This window comes from Penicillium coprophilum (genome assembly GCF_028826855.1).
Source record: "Penicillium coprophilum strain IBT 35676 chromosome Unknown utg000006l_segment0_segment0, whole genome shotgun sequence".
In the NCBI taxonomy this organism is placed as follows: domain Eukaryota; kingdom Fungi; phylum Ascomycota; class Eurotiomycetes; order Eurotiales; family Aspergillaceae; genus Penicillium; species Penicillium coprophilum.
Window position 1 is genome coordinate 3,895,996 of NW_026622725.1, and position 14,495 is coordinate 3,910,490.

Here is a 14,495-nt window from a genome sequence, read left to right on the forward strand (position 1 = left end):
CGAGCCTAGTTGATAGGGAAACCTTTTGCAAGTGTAGACAGAATACCCGTATACCAGGGGGAACTCCTACATTGTACAGCACTGTATCCTAGCAGGTGGACACATGTGATGACATGATCAAGTTTACAGTCTGAAGGACATACCTACACTACTACAAAACCTACTAGACATGATACCAAGCACAACCTTTTCAGATTACTAGAATACACACAGGGAGAAACCAAGGTAACGATTAAGTCCACCTTGTGAATTGACAGCACAGGGCTTTCCCCCAGAGGCTTCGTAAATAAAAGCAACTGGATATCTTTCCCTCATAAGCGCCAGTCAATGATTGGCATGACAATTCCTCCCCTGTGCAAAAACATGGAAATAAAAAAAATTGCTGGTAAATGAGGCCACTGAGGCAAAAGATTGAAAGGATCCCGGTGAAAGCTCGTTTTCTTCTGCTGTTTTTCAGTTTCTTTTGGTTTTTTGTGAATTGCACACAGAGACTAGGATAGACATGTCAAGGGAATTTGCGGGAGATTGTATTCCATTGTTGTGAATGGAGTAGATGGTGTATAAGAGAAAACAAGAGCATTTCTTCGATTCCTGTGCCTCAGGGGACTTAGAAAATCGTCACAATCATCCCGGATCACCAAACTTTTGATCAAACTTCCCCCCTTTCAACGACTATCCTCGTCAACGCGGAGCAATTTACCACTTAGCCTCACCAGCGGCGGGCTGAGCCTCAGCCCACTCGGTGGTGGCGGGAGCAGAGCTGGCAGCCCAGTCAGCACCCTCAGCATCCCAGCTGGTGGCACCAGCAGTAGCGGTGGCAGCGGAGGCAGCAGCGAAGGCAGTGCCGGGGTGACCAGCACCGGGGGCGGAGGCATCCCAGTTCTCACCAGCGAAGCCGGACTCGACGGCACCAGCACCAATCTCCTCGGCACCGGGAACCTTGGACTCATCAGCAATCTCCTTGTTCTCCTCGGCCTCGGGGTCGCGGTAGAAGTAGAGATCGACAACGGTATCCCACTCAGTCTCGCGGGTAGCGAGGGTACCGCGGAGACGGAGGACCTCACGGGCGAGCATCCACCAGACGAGACCGATGGCGTGACGACCCTTGTTGTTGGTGGGGATGGCAACATCGACGAAGTCGGTGGGGGAGTCAGTGTCGCAAAGGGCAATGACGGGGATGTTGACGTAGGAGGCCTCCTTGATGGCCTGGGCATCGGTGCGAGGATCGGTCACGATGATGAGACGGGGCTCCTTGAAAGAGCGGGTGATGTAGTTGGTGAAGTTACCGGGGGTGAAACGACCGGCAATGGCGGTGGCACCGGTGTGGGAGGCGAACTTCAGGACAGCACGCTGGCCGTAGGGACGAGCGGAGATGACACAGACATCAGCGGGGTTGTCGATGGCGGCGATGATACGGGCGGCCAGGACGATCTTCTCCCTATTGCAGTGAATCAAATACATTAGATACCATACTACAGTCAGAAGTCCTTTTGATTTGGCGCATACCAGGTCTTGCCAATGTTCAGGACATTGACACCATCGGCGCGGAGCTTCCAGAGGTAAGGCTCCATGTGCACCTGAAGGTTCTTGGAACCAAGGTGGCACTGAGCGGCAAGGAGCATCTCAATGTCCTGCGCGGTAGGGTTGAAAACCGGGGGAGCTGGGAAGGGGCCATGTTGGGCGATTGATGGATTGATGGATTGGAGGATCAATCGTCTGGCTCTTGTCGTGGTGATGGAGGAAAAAGATCAAAGCCAAGCCGCAAAATTGTTGCACTCTCGCGATTCGGGAGGATTTCGCTTGCGTGCGCTAGGGCTAGGGCTCCAGGGCTCCAAGGGGGACTGTTATGTAATCATGATCTTGGCACCCGGTTCACGTGACGGCTGATGCCTGGGGCGGTCATTATCCTAACTAGGTTAGCGCAGCCAGACCTCCGGCCGCAAGATTTCCCGACGGAAGGTTGATGGAAAAGAGAAGTTGATTGTTACAATAGAGCCCTCTACTCGCCAGCTACGCCCACCATGCCTCCGCGCATTTCAGTCCAGTCCTCTCTGAAGGCATTGACCGGTAATGCTCGTCAAAACCAGTGATATGGAAATGTGCAATCGCCTGGGTACTAACCAAGACTCTTTAGGATCAACCTACGGATATAGCCCATTGTCCAATTCTATCAACACTTCTGTCAGAGCTGCATCTAGCAAGGCCCAGGTTAGGAGGAAGCATGACCCATTTTTGATGGCTCAGGCACGTCAGCGCAAGGCCGCGAATATCTCCCGCCAGCAAGTCCTTGCGCAGGAACGAGAATCATCACTCGGTGACCCTGTCAAGAGCCAGCCGACCCCATTTATCCTAGAGATGACAGCAATCCAAACAAACTCGCACATCCCGTCCTCTTTGACCGAGGATCTCAACTACTATTTGAAGTCGAATGAGCTGGATTCCGCCCTCAACTTCTCCAAGGATCTGGCTGCACCGCTTAAAAATCCCGATCGCAACACAGCTGACCCTCAACTTGAGAAGGAGGCAATGAACTTGCATAAACAAGAGCATAAGAATGCTCAAGAAGCAATCAACCGGATTGTGAATTTGAACAACGGAAACACCAAGGACCGCGTACGCCTCAACATTACCAAGTGCATCGAAACATTCGGGCGACACTACACAGACTCAATTCTCCCACCAAAGCCTTCAGCTGTGGCCCATAGCTCTGCTCCTGTTCATCCGGAACGCGCGCCGCGTGTTGGACCCGATACTGGCTCTGCGGAGGTTCAAGCGGCGATCCTAACCGTGAAAATCATGAACCTCTCCCGACACCTTGAGAGCGCCAACAAGGACAAACACAACAAGCGTAACTTGCAACTCCTAGTCCACAAGCGCGCGAAGCTGCTGCAATATGTCCGCAAGAAGGAACGCGGAGGTCCCCGGTGGCAGAACCTGATGGGGACATTAGGATTGTCTGATGCTGCGTGGAAGGGAGAGATTGCCCTATGAAGGGTATTGTTTTAATAAGAGGTCTTCTGTATTTCGACACCATTCTCTTCTTTTGTGATAGGCTGGCTTTGAGAAAAGTATCAGCGTGTTGCCTTGTATCATCTATCTAGGAGCTAGCGAGGGGGTACTTGTTGGTCCATGTCTCTATTTCCATGTTTCATCCGCAGAGCATCTGTACAAATAGCATTGTTTCATTTCCGCATCTGCTGCACGTTTACAACAATTTGAAGTAGCGAACTTGCTATCGGAGCACAAGCTCTAGAACTCAGTAAATATCCCCTAGATCGATCTTATATCAGTAGTTTCCAGGTGCTCCGAGATGACAATCTCTTGATTGGGGTATTATCTACAGATACAAGCTTTTAATACATGAAAGCTTTGATTGCTAGATTGCAATGACATATTGCGAGAAAAGCCATAGTTAGGCTATTTTGGGCCCGTTTAAGGGGAGTGGACTACGGAGTACCCGGGAACGGAACATGCGGGGAGAAGTTGGATCTGATATAAGACAGGAGAATAGAAGAGACAGGGCTAATACATTAAGTCCAGAAGTAACCAATTTGTATAGAATGAGACGAATATATTGAAAAGATATGTGATATCATGCATAGCAATTATTAGAACTATAGAACTCTAGGCACAATAGTCTCCCTTACCTCGACAGACACACCGCCCTGAGACAAAACATTCTGCCAGGTCGCGCCTTCCAATTCTGAAAAGTTACATAGTTTGGTCGAAACCTGGCAACGGCTCCTTCCCTTTTGATCTGGTTGTCACGTCCAACCGTATTGTTTATATTTTTTCTGCTCTTGTTCTTCTCTCTTGTCTTTTTTCTTCATCCCCACCATCCACCAAGTTACCATTCAAAGCCATTGCTCTTTGGATTTCTCGTCAGAGTCTCTGTGATCGACTCAGTGAGGTCTCCTTATGTCTTTTTTGGGCGCCTTTGGATACATATGACTAATCTTTTGCATCTCAAAAAGACTGTTCTCACTTTTGGCTTGCACCACCCACCCCCCTCACCTTTCACCAACCGAACCACTCACCTTCCTCCATCTTGCGCGTTTCGCCAAGATGAGACTGCGGTCGAACCACGTTCTTCCGCCGATTACGGAGTACGTCCCACGTCGCCGTCGCCAGACGCGAAGTGCATCCGCACAGGCTGGGCCCGAAGCCGCGAGCGAGACTGTGGCAGATGTTGCGCAAGAGACCGTGCCAGAAACACAGTCTGCTGAAGAGAGACCCGCTCCAAAGCGGAAGCCAGCCAAGAAAGCCGGCCGGAAGAAGGTCAGATCAGAAGCAAGACGTCATAACTGTCCATAACTAACCTGTGCTTCCAGAAGGCTGCACCAAAGGGCAAGAAGCCTGCTGGTCGCATCGCGGAGACTGAAGCTGCCGAAGCGGTCGAGACCCAGGAAAACCCCCTAGCGCTCATTCCATCTGTGGAGCAACCTGACACCCGTACGTTGCCCCCAATTCCTACTAGAGTTCCCGCCCCCAAGCGTATTGTCCGCGGACGAGATATTTCGGCGGTCTTTCGGCATGGCAGTGCTAGCGAACTCCTGAAAACGGATTATCGGGACCCGAATCCCTCGCCCCGACAGACCCCTGTGATGCAATATGCCTGGCCGCCTGGAATAAGTTACAACAAGCTAAAACGAAGAATCCCCTGGTCACTTCCCTGGGCTCCACCACCTCCCCCTCGAGGCTGGCCCCACAGACGCTCTCTTCATATGACTGGTACCCTGGATGAACCCGAGCTGACCCGCACGGAAGAACAATTCTCTAGGAAACGGAACAGACTGTCTGAAGACGACTCTTCGCCATCGAAACGTCACAAGCTTACACTTCAAACCCCACGCGGCTTCGAAAACCGACCCCGTGGCAGCCCTCGCAGGACGTACGCGGATCGCGCCCGGCGACGCGAAGCGGAACGGGATGGAAGAATCGATCGCACCATTTACCGTTTCCCCCAGCTTTTGGCTCAGCAAGGAGAAGATGCGAGGTCTGGCAATTCAGACCTTACGGCATCCCATGTAAGAGAAGAGACCACGCCCCACGGTAATCATGTTGCTCCCTTCTCTTCATTGCCTTCTGCACCCCCACCAAATCAAGTCGAATCCCAAAACCAAACCCCAAACCGACCTGGTTGGCGACAATGGATATTTAGTTCAGTCACTGGTCTTTGGCGACGAGGCAATGCGCCCCAAACTGCAGAGGCCCCACAAGGTAAGTGCCCTTTGTAATAAGATATCTATATACCGTAGCTAACATCAAGATTTTAATGGCAGAACCTCAAAATTCAATGGGAAATCAATCTTCATCTTCCATCGCAACACCCCTATCAGCTCCACCCCCTCCTCCCTTGTGCCACCGAGAAATTTTGAATCTCCCACTCCGCGCCCGCGTATTGCAGCGTCGCGAACCTCACACTCGCGTCTGACAGCTAGCGCACGCGCCCCGCAAGTTGGCAAAAGAAAGAAGTACTCCTATGATTTGGACCCACCTGGGTTTGATCCAGAACTGCTCGCGCGCATGCGTGCTAGGAAGTCGAATCCTGAGGATCTCCAACCTGTGACTGCACCAGAACAAGTTCGTGCGCGCTATGAGAATGAATCGAAGAAGCGCAAGCGATCACCATCACCCGATGTCATTCCACACCCTCCAGGATGTAGTTACGGCTTTGACCCAGATTATTTCATCTACGATGATGATGAAGAGGAGGACCTACCCACAGATACGCAGGAACATCAAGATATCAAGGCCAAACAGGTTACAATCAGCGATGCACCGGAAGAGGAACATGTCTCCAAGCTTGTGCGCTCTGATAATACCCACGTGGAAAAATCACCGGAAGAACATGTTGCTAAGCGTGTGCGCTCTGAAAACACCCACCGGGAAAATGCATCGGAGGAACATGTTTCCAAGCGTGTGTACTCTAGCAACGCCCTCGAAAACGTCAACCAGCAGGTTGCACCAAAGCAAATTTCGATGGAAGAACTGCGCAAGGTCCGCGAACAGGCCGAACAATACAAGCCTAAGACGCCCAGTCGTCTGCGAGCTGCCCACCGCTTCTCGACCAGCTGCACTGAAGTTGTCAAAGATGATGAAGAAGATGCAGATGATGATGAAGCCCGCCGACGAAAGATGAGAAAAACATCACTAGCCAAGGCATGCCCTAGCGGTGACCTCAACAACATTATCTGGCCCGAGACTGAATCATGGGTGGACCGTCTCGACTGGGGCCACTGTGACCTTGACAAATGGCTCACTCGGAGCCCTCAATATGAGAGAGATGCGCTCATTGAGGATTACCACCAATTCTTCGTGTCCAAGCTTGCTGAGCAACGTGCTCGGCACTAAAGAAAAGCATGAAATTACTCGGTGCTTCCCTGGTCCGTGTTGGATGGAGGCTAGGGCCAGGGGACCCCGACCCCCTGGAGGAACCCCTCCCCAAGGAAGGAAAGGAAAGTCGTATCTTTCCTACATGTGTTTGTGTACTTAGCGTGATTACCAAAATGAAGCCCCCCATGTACGATTCATACTTGTCTCTGTATCCAACTTTAGTTCAACCCTGTAAAGGTAAGCAGCCACTCTCGTATGTCTTTTCACAATGCTTCACAGTGTTTCTGTATCCACTCTGTGATGACTTTTTTCCCCGGTTGGGAGCGTTTCTGATGAATGTAGATGTTCATTTCTCCGTCTCACTTGTTCCCTGGACCTCATCAATTCCCGGTCCTAGCTAGACTTGCAAGCAGCTTACCTTGAGCTTATAAAAGTCGTTTCATTCCTGGGCTTGTTCAAAAGGCTGATATACTCCAAAGCCACGTGATTCTAGAATTCCAAGGCCCCTGAGCACGTTGCTTATTGCGCTCTGATGCATCAGGCTACCCAAAATGCGAGTTGGATTCAGTAGCCCTAAACATTGTCGAGCTGCTGCATACATTCCGTCACAGAGAAACACTGCCTGGCCAAATACTTGGAACGATTGGGTCTACATACGATGATGGAGAACCATACGTACAGAGTCTACTTTTGGATATCTCCGAAAATCATGTCTGGAAGTAGGTTTTTGGAGTGGATGGAAATGATAACCCCACCGTATTATGCCCTTTTAAGTATTCAGAGCAAGACAAGGCGAAGTTTGAAGCCGAGTATATCAAGTGGGAAAAGGATGTTGAAAGGAAGACACGAGTACTTGAAGAGATAGGTGTTTCTGTAGGCTGGAACGGTGCAGTGTCTCCAGGTTACAATGAAGTAGTGAGGAGATCGGCTGTGGCAAAGCTGAATTCCCTGACTCGCGAGTCATCGAACCAACAAGAGGGTGACATGGGAAAATGTCTGGCCGTTTCAAAAGGTAAGATGATTGGAAAACAGTAAGAGTGCGGACAGTTACGGAGTGCTATAATGAATGATCTGTTGGAAGAATTGTGTGTATATGTAAAAGCCGAAACAAAGAGAGGAAGGACTACTTCCTACTGATTTCTTTATATGTACGTCTGCCTCACCAGGGGGCTTCTTCCGTGATTCAATCTTTGGTGGTATCATACACGATAATGTACAGATGTTGCTGGTAACTGTCGAAAGTATTCCCAGCTTCGACATAAGAATAATTCGGGATTCTTCTGTGAGCCCGGCCACACCACCATTGTAGCTTATTCAATCAGGCTGGTTAGGTAAGAAGAAGAAAGAAAGATACAGACTGCAAAGCTCAGATAGGACCCGGAGCTTGAGCTTGAAACTCGACGCAGATAACGCTGACCAGGTAGTTCAGTTGGACGGCGGACTGGACGTCTCAACGATCCGATAGTCATCCATCGAGAATGGTGAAGTGAGAAATGAGGAAAACATAGTAACTCAAAGTCCAGCTTTAGTCGAAAATGTCGAACTTCTCTTCATTGCTGGCGACTTTCTCTGCTTTGCCAGCAATGAGACTTCCATATTGGTTGTAAACCGGGTCATCTGGGTCATAAGTCTCCTTGCCCCAGGGTCCGAGGTCATCGTCAAAGAGATCTCTTTCTTGACCATTGCAAACTTCAAAGAGTGTGATCCAGTTCTCCTCATCAGTCCAGACCCCACCTCGACCGCCGCGCACCTCCAACCAGTCTTGCCCACCCAACAGCGCCGACTGTGCCGCGTCAAACCCGTGTGAATCGCGGACATATTTGCGTAGTAGGGCCCGTCCCCATGGGAAAAACCACATATTCTCCCACCAGGTGTTGCGGAGCTTGGAGTCACCGTTGAGATGGGCGAGGACCGGCACCGAGGCGGAGTGGACATTCGTCATTAGCGAGATGTTGTGCCAGGTGCGCTCGTGCGGATTCGGGAGCTTGTCCAGTGTGGCATTCCACACTGGTCTCTGGGTTGATTCTCTTGCGAAGCGGGACTCGGTGAATGGGTTGGGGAGAGTGGCAATGTCTTGTGGTAGGAGGATGCGGTGTTCGCGCGGGACACCGTGTTGCATCTGTAATGCGGACATTTTGGTAACATTACCGAACTTGACCCACTCAACGTCCTTGCGGGACATGACCTGGTTGAAAAAGAGTTGTGACTCGAAGTCGACGCCAATGCCGAATTCGTACCGGTGGCCTGTCTCCAGCCGGATACTCATTCCGGTGATGTTTGCTGCATCTGAGATGCCCACCATGCGGTAGAGTAACTCCTTGAAGTCGTTGGCTGTTCGCCGCCGCTCCAGTTCTCTGATCACCTCTTGTCGTCCGTACATTTGTGTCAGGGCCTGGTAATCGGCAGACTTGTTTGAGCGTAGCTCAACTTGTCGCAAGACCTCATCGTAGATCAGACGCACATCCGCAGCTTGGCCAATTACCGCTCCAGGGTTCAACCACCGAGGTCGGTTCAGAGATCCATCCGGGTAGGCATCAGTCTTCCAGCCATACACATCCGGAGGTAGAGATGATTCGGGGACAGACACACAACCGGGGTCGTCCAGCAACCCGTGGAAGCACATCTTACTCGCACCAAAAAGAACGCGCTGGGTGTATTTCTGCACCATCTCAGGCGCATCGCCAGCGTTTTGGCCCTTAACTTCTGCGAACCCAAACTTTTTCTGGAGCTTTCGGTTGTTCTCCCTTATGATAGCCTGGAACCGCTCCACTAGGACCTTCGGTGGCAATTGGAAGAAGCTGTCTGCGCCATCGACCATCAGCACAAAGTCGCGGTCATGCACGGTCTTGCTGTCTCGCAGGTAATTGCGCACTCGTGTGATCCGGTCCACCATACGCTCGGCCTCGGTCGCTCCTGGGGCATCATGCCCGTAACCGACTAATGTGGGCGGTGGGTATCCAAGGATCATCGCCGATGTGAGTGTTCGGCAGACTCCGCGCGAGCCTTGCGAGGCTGGAAGTAGGACATGGAGGCGCGGGTTGGGCTTGTCTAGATCGTGAGGGAGGGTGTCATTGGCATTAATATCCGTGCGAGGGGGGAGGATGACCTGGGCATCCTCTGGGCGCTCAGGGAAAGGATGGCGAGAGGGAAACTTGGTCCAGAAGTCCGGTTCGATTCGCTGAGTAGAGATTGTTAGCTTGGTTCTCTCATTGGATCAAAAATTCTTACTTTTGAAGAATATTTCAGCATGTAAAAGAAGAAGAACAATGCGATCACTGACAAGCCAATTGTCTTAATCCGGTTTGCCCGTGACCGACGGACGTGCCACACGGGAGTCGATTTGACATCTTGAAAGTGTAGCGCGTCCTCCGACGCCATCATGCAGATATAGAGTCGAAGTAGATACTCTGTAAAGCGATATGGAACATTGTAAGATGTCAAAAGGAGCCGAAAAGGAAGCACACACCAAATGGGAAATACGCAATCATCTTGTGGAGAGAGATCGGCGCAACGTTTCCGGTGCGTCACCTCGTGGACCCCTTGGATGTCACATACCAGCTTGTCTCAGGTTTAATTTGTATTCAATTGCATTGAAAATGTTCTAGACTAGGTCGTACATATGGTTCTTACTTTTACAGGCTAGAATGGCGTTTAGATTTGTTTCATATACTTTCTTACACTACATAACACGTACGCTATGAATGGATATACTATATTCCCTCAAATTCCTCTCCTGTAGGGTACGCGGATGTATATTCCCACTATTACTACTATAGCGAGAAGAAGAATTAGCAAGATATAAAATATAGTAAGAACCGCTTAACATGTGCATGGCTTTACATGTATAATATTTGATGAAACGCACAATACAGGTCCAAGTCTCCATGTAGAGGACCAGCTCAACATCTCAGAACCATATATGTACATAACATTGTATCTCATTCCAGGTAAATCTCCTCTCTCAGGCGCTGCAAATTCCGGAAAAGACCTCCGGCCGGTGCTCCACTGTCGCTATCCCGCCGAGCCTCAGACCTGGACTTGGACTGTCCTCGGTTCTGATCCTGGTCCAAGGCGCGCCGTCGATCTTCCACAATATTCGCCAGGCTATCCACGAACCGATTACGGGCTTTTTCCTCGGCAGATGTATTCCACACAGTCGCCAGCGTACGTAGAGCTTCAACGCGGCGGTTGGCAGCGTCCACTCCGGCGTACCCTCCCCCCTCGCTGTCGAGTAGATCCGTCACTTCTGCACGGAACTTCTTCATAATTTCTTGGCCTTTTTCTTCGCGGTCTTGCCCTTCGGGACCGAGGTCCGGTCCTGAGACGGAGATGAAGGATGATGAGAATGAGATCTCGGATGGCGGCAGTGGCCAGCTCATTGCGTCGCCGAAGGTCTGTACAACGTCTTCTAGGCGTGATCGCACTTGGCTTAGTGTGCGGAGGTTTGTTATGTATTCTGGGTCTGTCGGGGCCGGTGTGTTCTTTTCGTCTGGGCTTGCGGCTGACTCGTCTTCCTTTGGCGCGTCCTCTTCGGCTTCGGTCTTGCGCCTGTCTTCTGGTGAGCGTTCCGGAACGAACTTTGCTATGTCATCGCGGAGAACTTCGGTCAGGGTTTCGGATAACCCAATTGTTTCGCCTCGTAGAACCTCGACTTCGTAGGCTAGTCGTCCACCACTTCTGAGGATTTCGTCGGTGAGTTGGGATAATGTGCTCGATAGACGGAGATTTTGGGCGCTGATTTGGGAGAGGAGGGATTGGACCTGCGTGGACAGCTCTGTCAAGGGCACAGATCCTGGGGCCCGAGAGGCATTAGGTTGTGATGATGCCACAGTCAACGGCGATAGAGTGTCATTGAGGAAGTCGGCTGGATCAAAGTTCGGGTCGGCGAAGTTAGGGGATGCAGGTTGATTTGATGGCTTGGCGCCAGCTCGAACTGACGAGCTATATGTTTGTGATGCCATTTATGTGAAGATCTGACCTATGAGGCTTGTCAATTTGTCTTGAGGTCAATTCATGCTTGAAGAGCGAGCTGGCCTCCGCGGGGAGGATGGATATCTCCACGCCCCACCGCCTTCTGTGTTCCTTATTGGGTATGGTGTATACTATACTACATTGGGTATAGTTCCTGGCCGCTTTGATCTGAGATCTATACAACGTAAACAAAAAAGATCAACGTTGAATTCCACCTCTATCACTTCTTCGTTTACTATATTGAAGCACTATCTGTCTCACTCATTGAGTTAGTAGGTCAGCCTTAATATCCTGGGGACTGGTTGGCTTCTCATGTGCAACACTTTAGATGCGATCCCGGCGACGGCACCGCCTGAAAGTTGCGACGATGATGTAGATTTTGAGCTTGAGAGTAATAGAGAGGTCGAGAGCAAGTTGAAATTGTGCTCACCAAGCTTCTGAGCTATCTTAACTGCAGATGGAGTATTGCAGCAGCTATCATCCTCCCCGCAGCACCAAGTAGTCAATTTCGCAGTACCGTCACAAGAGGTCATCCTGTTGACTCATGTACCCGTACTAGTACTAATCTTGGTCTCATTTTTGATTTCGATTTTCTGGCACATACATACTCTGCACTGGTAGCTTCGTTGGCTCTCAAGCCCACTGGCAGACATTGATCAGTGTCTTCAAGTTATTGATACTAGATGCAATACACAAGTGATTGATAATTCAATTCACACGGAATATGTTGATTCCTCATAGCTGATTATCAAATGTCCACGGATCTACTAGTAATACAGATTCAAATATTGCCTAATCTATTCGAGATCATGAATCATTACTGGAAAGATCCATATCCAGGCTGTCTGTGTGCCACTACATAGAAAGAACTTCCTCCTTCTTCTCGAACCAGATCATTTCCTTGAACATTTCCTCCAACTGCAGACCTAACCTTGTGACTTGAGCATCTTCAATTAAAAACTCAGCTTTTACGATATCATCACTCCCATCGAGCCAATCAGTAAGATGAGCGTCGAATTTTCGGTTATCGGACACATGTTCGAATTTCAAGGTAAACCCCATTGAGCGATCTGTAGCATCGATAAAGAGCGTATTATCTTTGATTTGAACCAGTAAGTTATGATACCCAGGATTCCAGTAGTTGCCAGCGTAAATACTGAGAGGCATTGTCGGTGGCTGCGGAGTATTTCCTTTTGTTTTTTGTTCATTCACTTGGCCCTTCTGGATAACTTGACTTTTCTTCGCTCGGGTTTGCTTTTCCTGCTTTTTTCTCGCCTTCTTTTCCTGGTTCTTACTCATTGGATTTGCATCGTTCGCCTCGGCCTGGGGTTTTAGACCGCGAATTTCAACAGGTCGGGTGGCTTTGCTTTTGCTGTCATGAGGTCTTTCGTCCGTGACTCCATGGAGATTATCAATCAGCTTTTGTACAAGGGTCGTCGCAACGCCATTTGCTCCATCTGAATTTCCCATAATCACAGCACCGAATGAGAAATCAGGGAGAAAGAAGAAGCGACTTCCGAATCCAGAGAATACCCCATTATGGCCGACAACCATATGTCCCTTGTAAAAGTAGATATCCAGGCCAGCAGCATATGCCACCGGGGAAGTGTACCGCTTCCGTCTTCCTGGGTTTGGATTCACAAAAGCTCGCAGGCGAGTGAGCCCTTCATAAACATTCTTATTGATAGGGTCTTCGCGATTGATAAAAGCCTTGACAAATTTGATGAAGTCATTCACGCTCGAAATGATAGATCCCGCGCCTTGGCCTTCTGGGCAGTCTGGATTTTCGAGTCCATGATATGTTGAGTCGGCTCTTTTCCATGTGTAGCCAGTTGCCATGCGGGGTTCAAATCCTTTTGATCGTGCGCTGCTGGGTTGAAGAGTAGTTGATGCCATGTCTAGAGGCTTGAAAAATCGCTCTTCGAGGAATGTACCAAAATCTTGTCCGCTCTTGACTTCCACCAGATGGGTTGCCACTGTATACATCATGTTGCAGTAGATATACCTGGATCGAATGGGAGCAGCGACAGGGAGATTCCTAAGGTTCCTCGTAATGGATCGAGCATTGTCTGGCTTCGCCGCTCGCACACTCATATACGAATTGTCATGGCTGGCACAATATCATTAGTCTGGAACTCAAACATGAAGTTTGAAAGATCTGAGTTCACCTAGACATTCCACTTCTGTGACTTAAGATGTCTTCCACGGTGACTCCATCTGTGTATCCTTCTCCAGACATAACAAAGTCCTCGGGGAGAAGAGTCGACATCACGGCATCGTACTGAATCTCCGGGAACATGTCATTATCGTCGACCAGCAATCCCACCGCCGCAGCAGTAAGTGATTTAGCAGACGATGCAATGTCAAACAGCGTATCTGCTGTGCAAGGTATTTCGGGATCCAGGCTCGCATGTCCATATCCTGCAGAGACAATTTGATCATTGTGTATGATTGCAACCGCCAGTCCCGGGACATGTTGCTGCTTCATCAACTCTGTCACGTCTGACGCAAACCCTGGCGAGTGAAAAAGATCCATCTTGTTGATTTAATGAATAACCGATGCGTGTTATGGAATGCCACTGTAGAGGCCTATTCATGTAGCTCTCAACTTTGGGGCCAGAGGATCAGCCCTTCCACAGGCAGCAAGTCTGTCGATCAGCGGACACCCAGACCTTTTATGCCACTCCACGCCGCAATTTCCACATGTCGGTACAATATGGATGATACATGGATTGTCTCTGCCTTTACCACACATACAGAAGGTGGGAATTTGAGGTTTTGAGATGTAGATAGAAAGAGATTTGATTTCTTTCTCCAGACAGCGAACGGCTTTTGAAACTCTCTGCATAATATTTTGGTAGTAAATATGTATGATATCGATGGTCTGTGAATCGTCTACTTAACCCGTGGTTTCAAATCCGAGAGATAAATAACAAAATAAGCAAGACTAGAAGCTGGAAAGGGTGATTACAATGTATGATCTCTGCAGCTGAGCTGTAGTGACATCTGACGAAGGCCTCGTATCTCCAAACAAGCCCCATCATGCAGTGAGCCTATATATACTGGTACAAGAGTTGATATCACTGCCCACTGATACAAGCATTCAGGTCCTCCACTGGAAACAACATACACCCACTTAAAAAAATAGCGGTCAAGTCACAATTCCAAAGACTCATATCGACCAGACA

General features: G+C 49.7%; 6 protein-coding genes across 6 annotated transcripts; 2 read left to right on the forward strand and 4 right to left on the reverse strand.

The window, feature by feature from the left end:
- Positions 1-696: 696 nt before the first annotated feature.
- Positions 697-1,622, reverse strand: rps0 (40S ribosomal protein uS2; the record flags this gene model as incomplete). The annotated part of the gene is made up of 2 exons (XM_056681599.1): positions 697-1,438; positions 1,507-1,622. 2 exons carry the CDS (start codon positions 1,620-1,622, stop codon positions 697-699), a joined length of 858 nt encoding a protein of 285 aa, XP_056528981.1.
- Positions 1,623-2,021: 399 nt separating this feature from the next.
- Positions 2,022-2,991, forward strand: N7500_010462 (mitochondrial 37S ribosomal protein uS15m; the record flags this gene model as incomplete). The annotated part of the gene is made up of 2 exons (XM_056681600.1): positions 2,022-2,067; positions 2,135-2,991. The coding sequence occupies 2 exons, from the start codon at positions 2,022-2,024 to the stop codon at positions 2,989-2,991; spliced, it is 903 nt and encodes a 300-aa protein (XP_056528982.1).
- A 1,074-nt stretch (positions 2,992-4,065) lies between these two features.
- N7500_010463 (uncharacterized protein) lies at positions 4,066-6,354 on the forward strand (the record flags this gene model as incomplete). The annotated part of the gene is made up of 3 exons (XM_056681601.1): positions 4,066-4,278; positions 4,332-5,220; positions 5,270-6,354. 3 exons carry the CDS (start codon positions 4,066-4,068, stop codon positions 6,352-6,354), a joined length of 2,187 nt encoding a protein of 728 aa, XP_056528983.1.
- Positions 6,355-7,861: 1,507 nt separating this feature from the next.
- Positions 7,862-9,714, reverse strand: N7500_010464 (glycosyltransferase domain-containing protein; the record flags this gene model as incomplete). Its single annotated transcript, XM_056681602.1, has 2 exons — positions 7,862-9,514; positions 9,565-9,714. The coding sequence occupies 2 exons, from the start codon at positions 9,712-9,714 to the stop codon at positions 7,862-7,864; spliced, it is 1,803 nt and encodes a 600-aa protein (XP_056528984.1).
- Positions 9,715-10,274: 560 nt separating this feature from the next.
- N7500_010465 (uncharacterized protein) lies at positions 10,275-11,297 on the reverse strand (the record flags this gene model as incomplete). The annotated part of the gene is made up of 1 exon (XM_056681603.1): positions 10,275-11,297. The coding sequence occupies one exon, from the start codon at positions 11,295-11,297 to the stop codon at positions 10,275-10,277; it is 1,023 nt and encodes a 340-aa protein (XP_056528985.1).
- Positions 11,298-12,162: 865 nt separating this feature from the next.
- On the reverse strand, positions 12,163-13,843 carry N7500_010466 (Peptidase S12 Pab87-related C-terminal; the record flags this gene model as incomplete). The annotated part of the gene is made up of 2 exons (XM_056681604.1): positions 12,163-13,417; positions 13,476-13,843. 2 exons carry the CDS (start codon positions 13,841-13,843, stop codon positions 12,163-12,165), a joined length of 1,623 nt encoding a protein of 540 aa, XP_056528986.1.
- Positions 13,844-14,495: the final 652 nt, after the last annotated feature.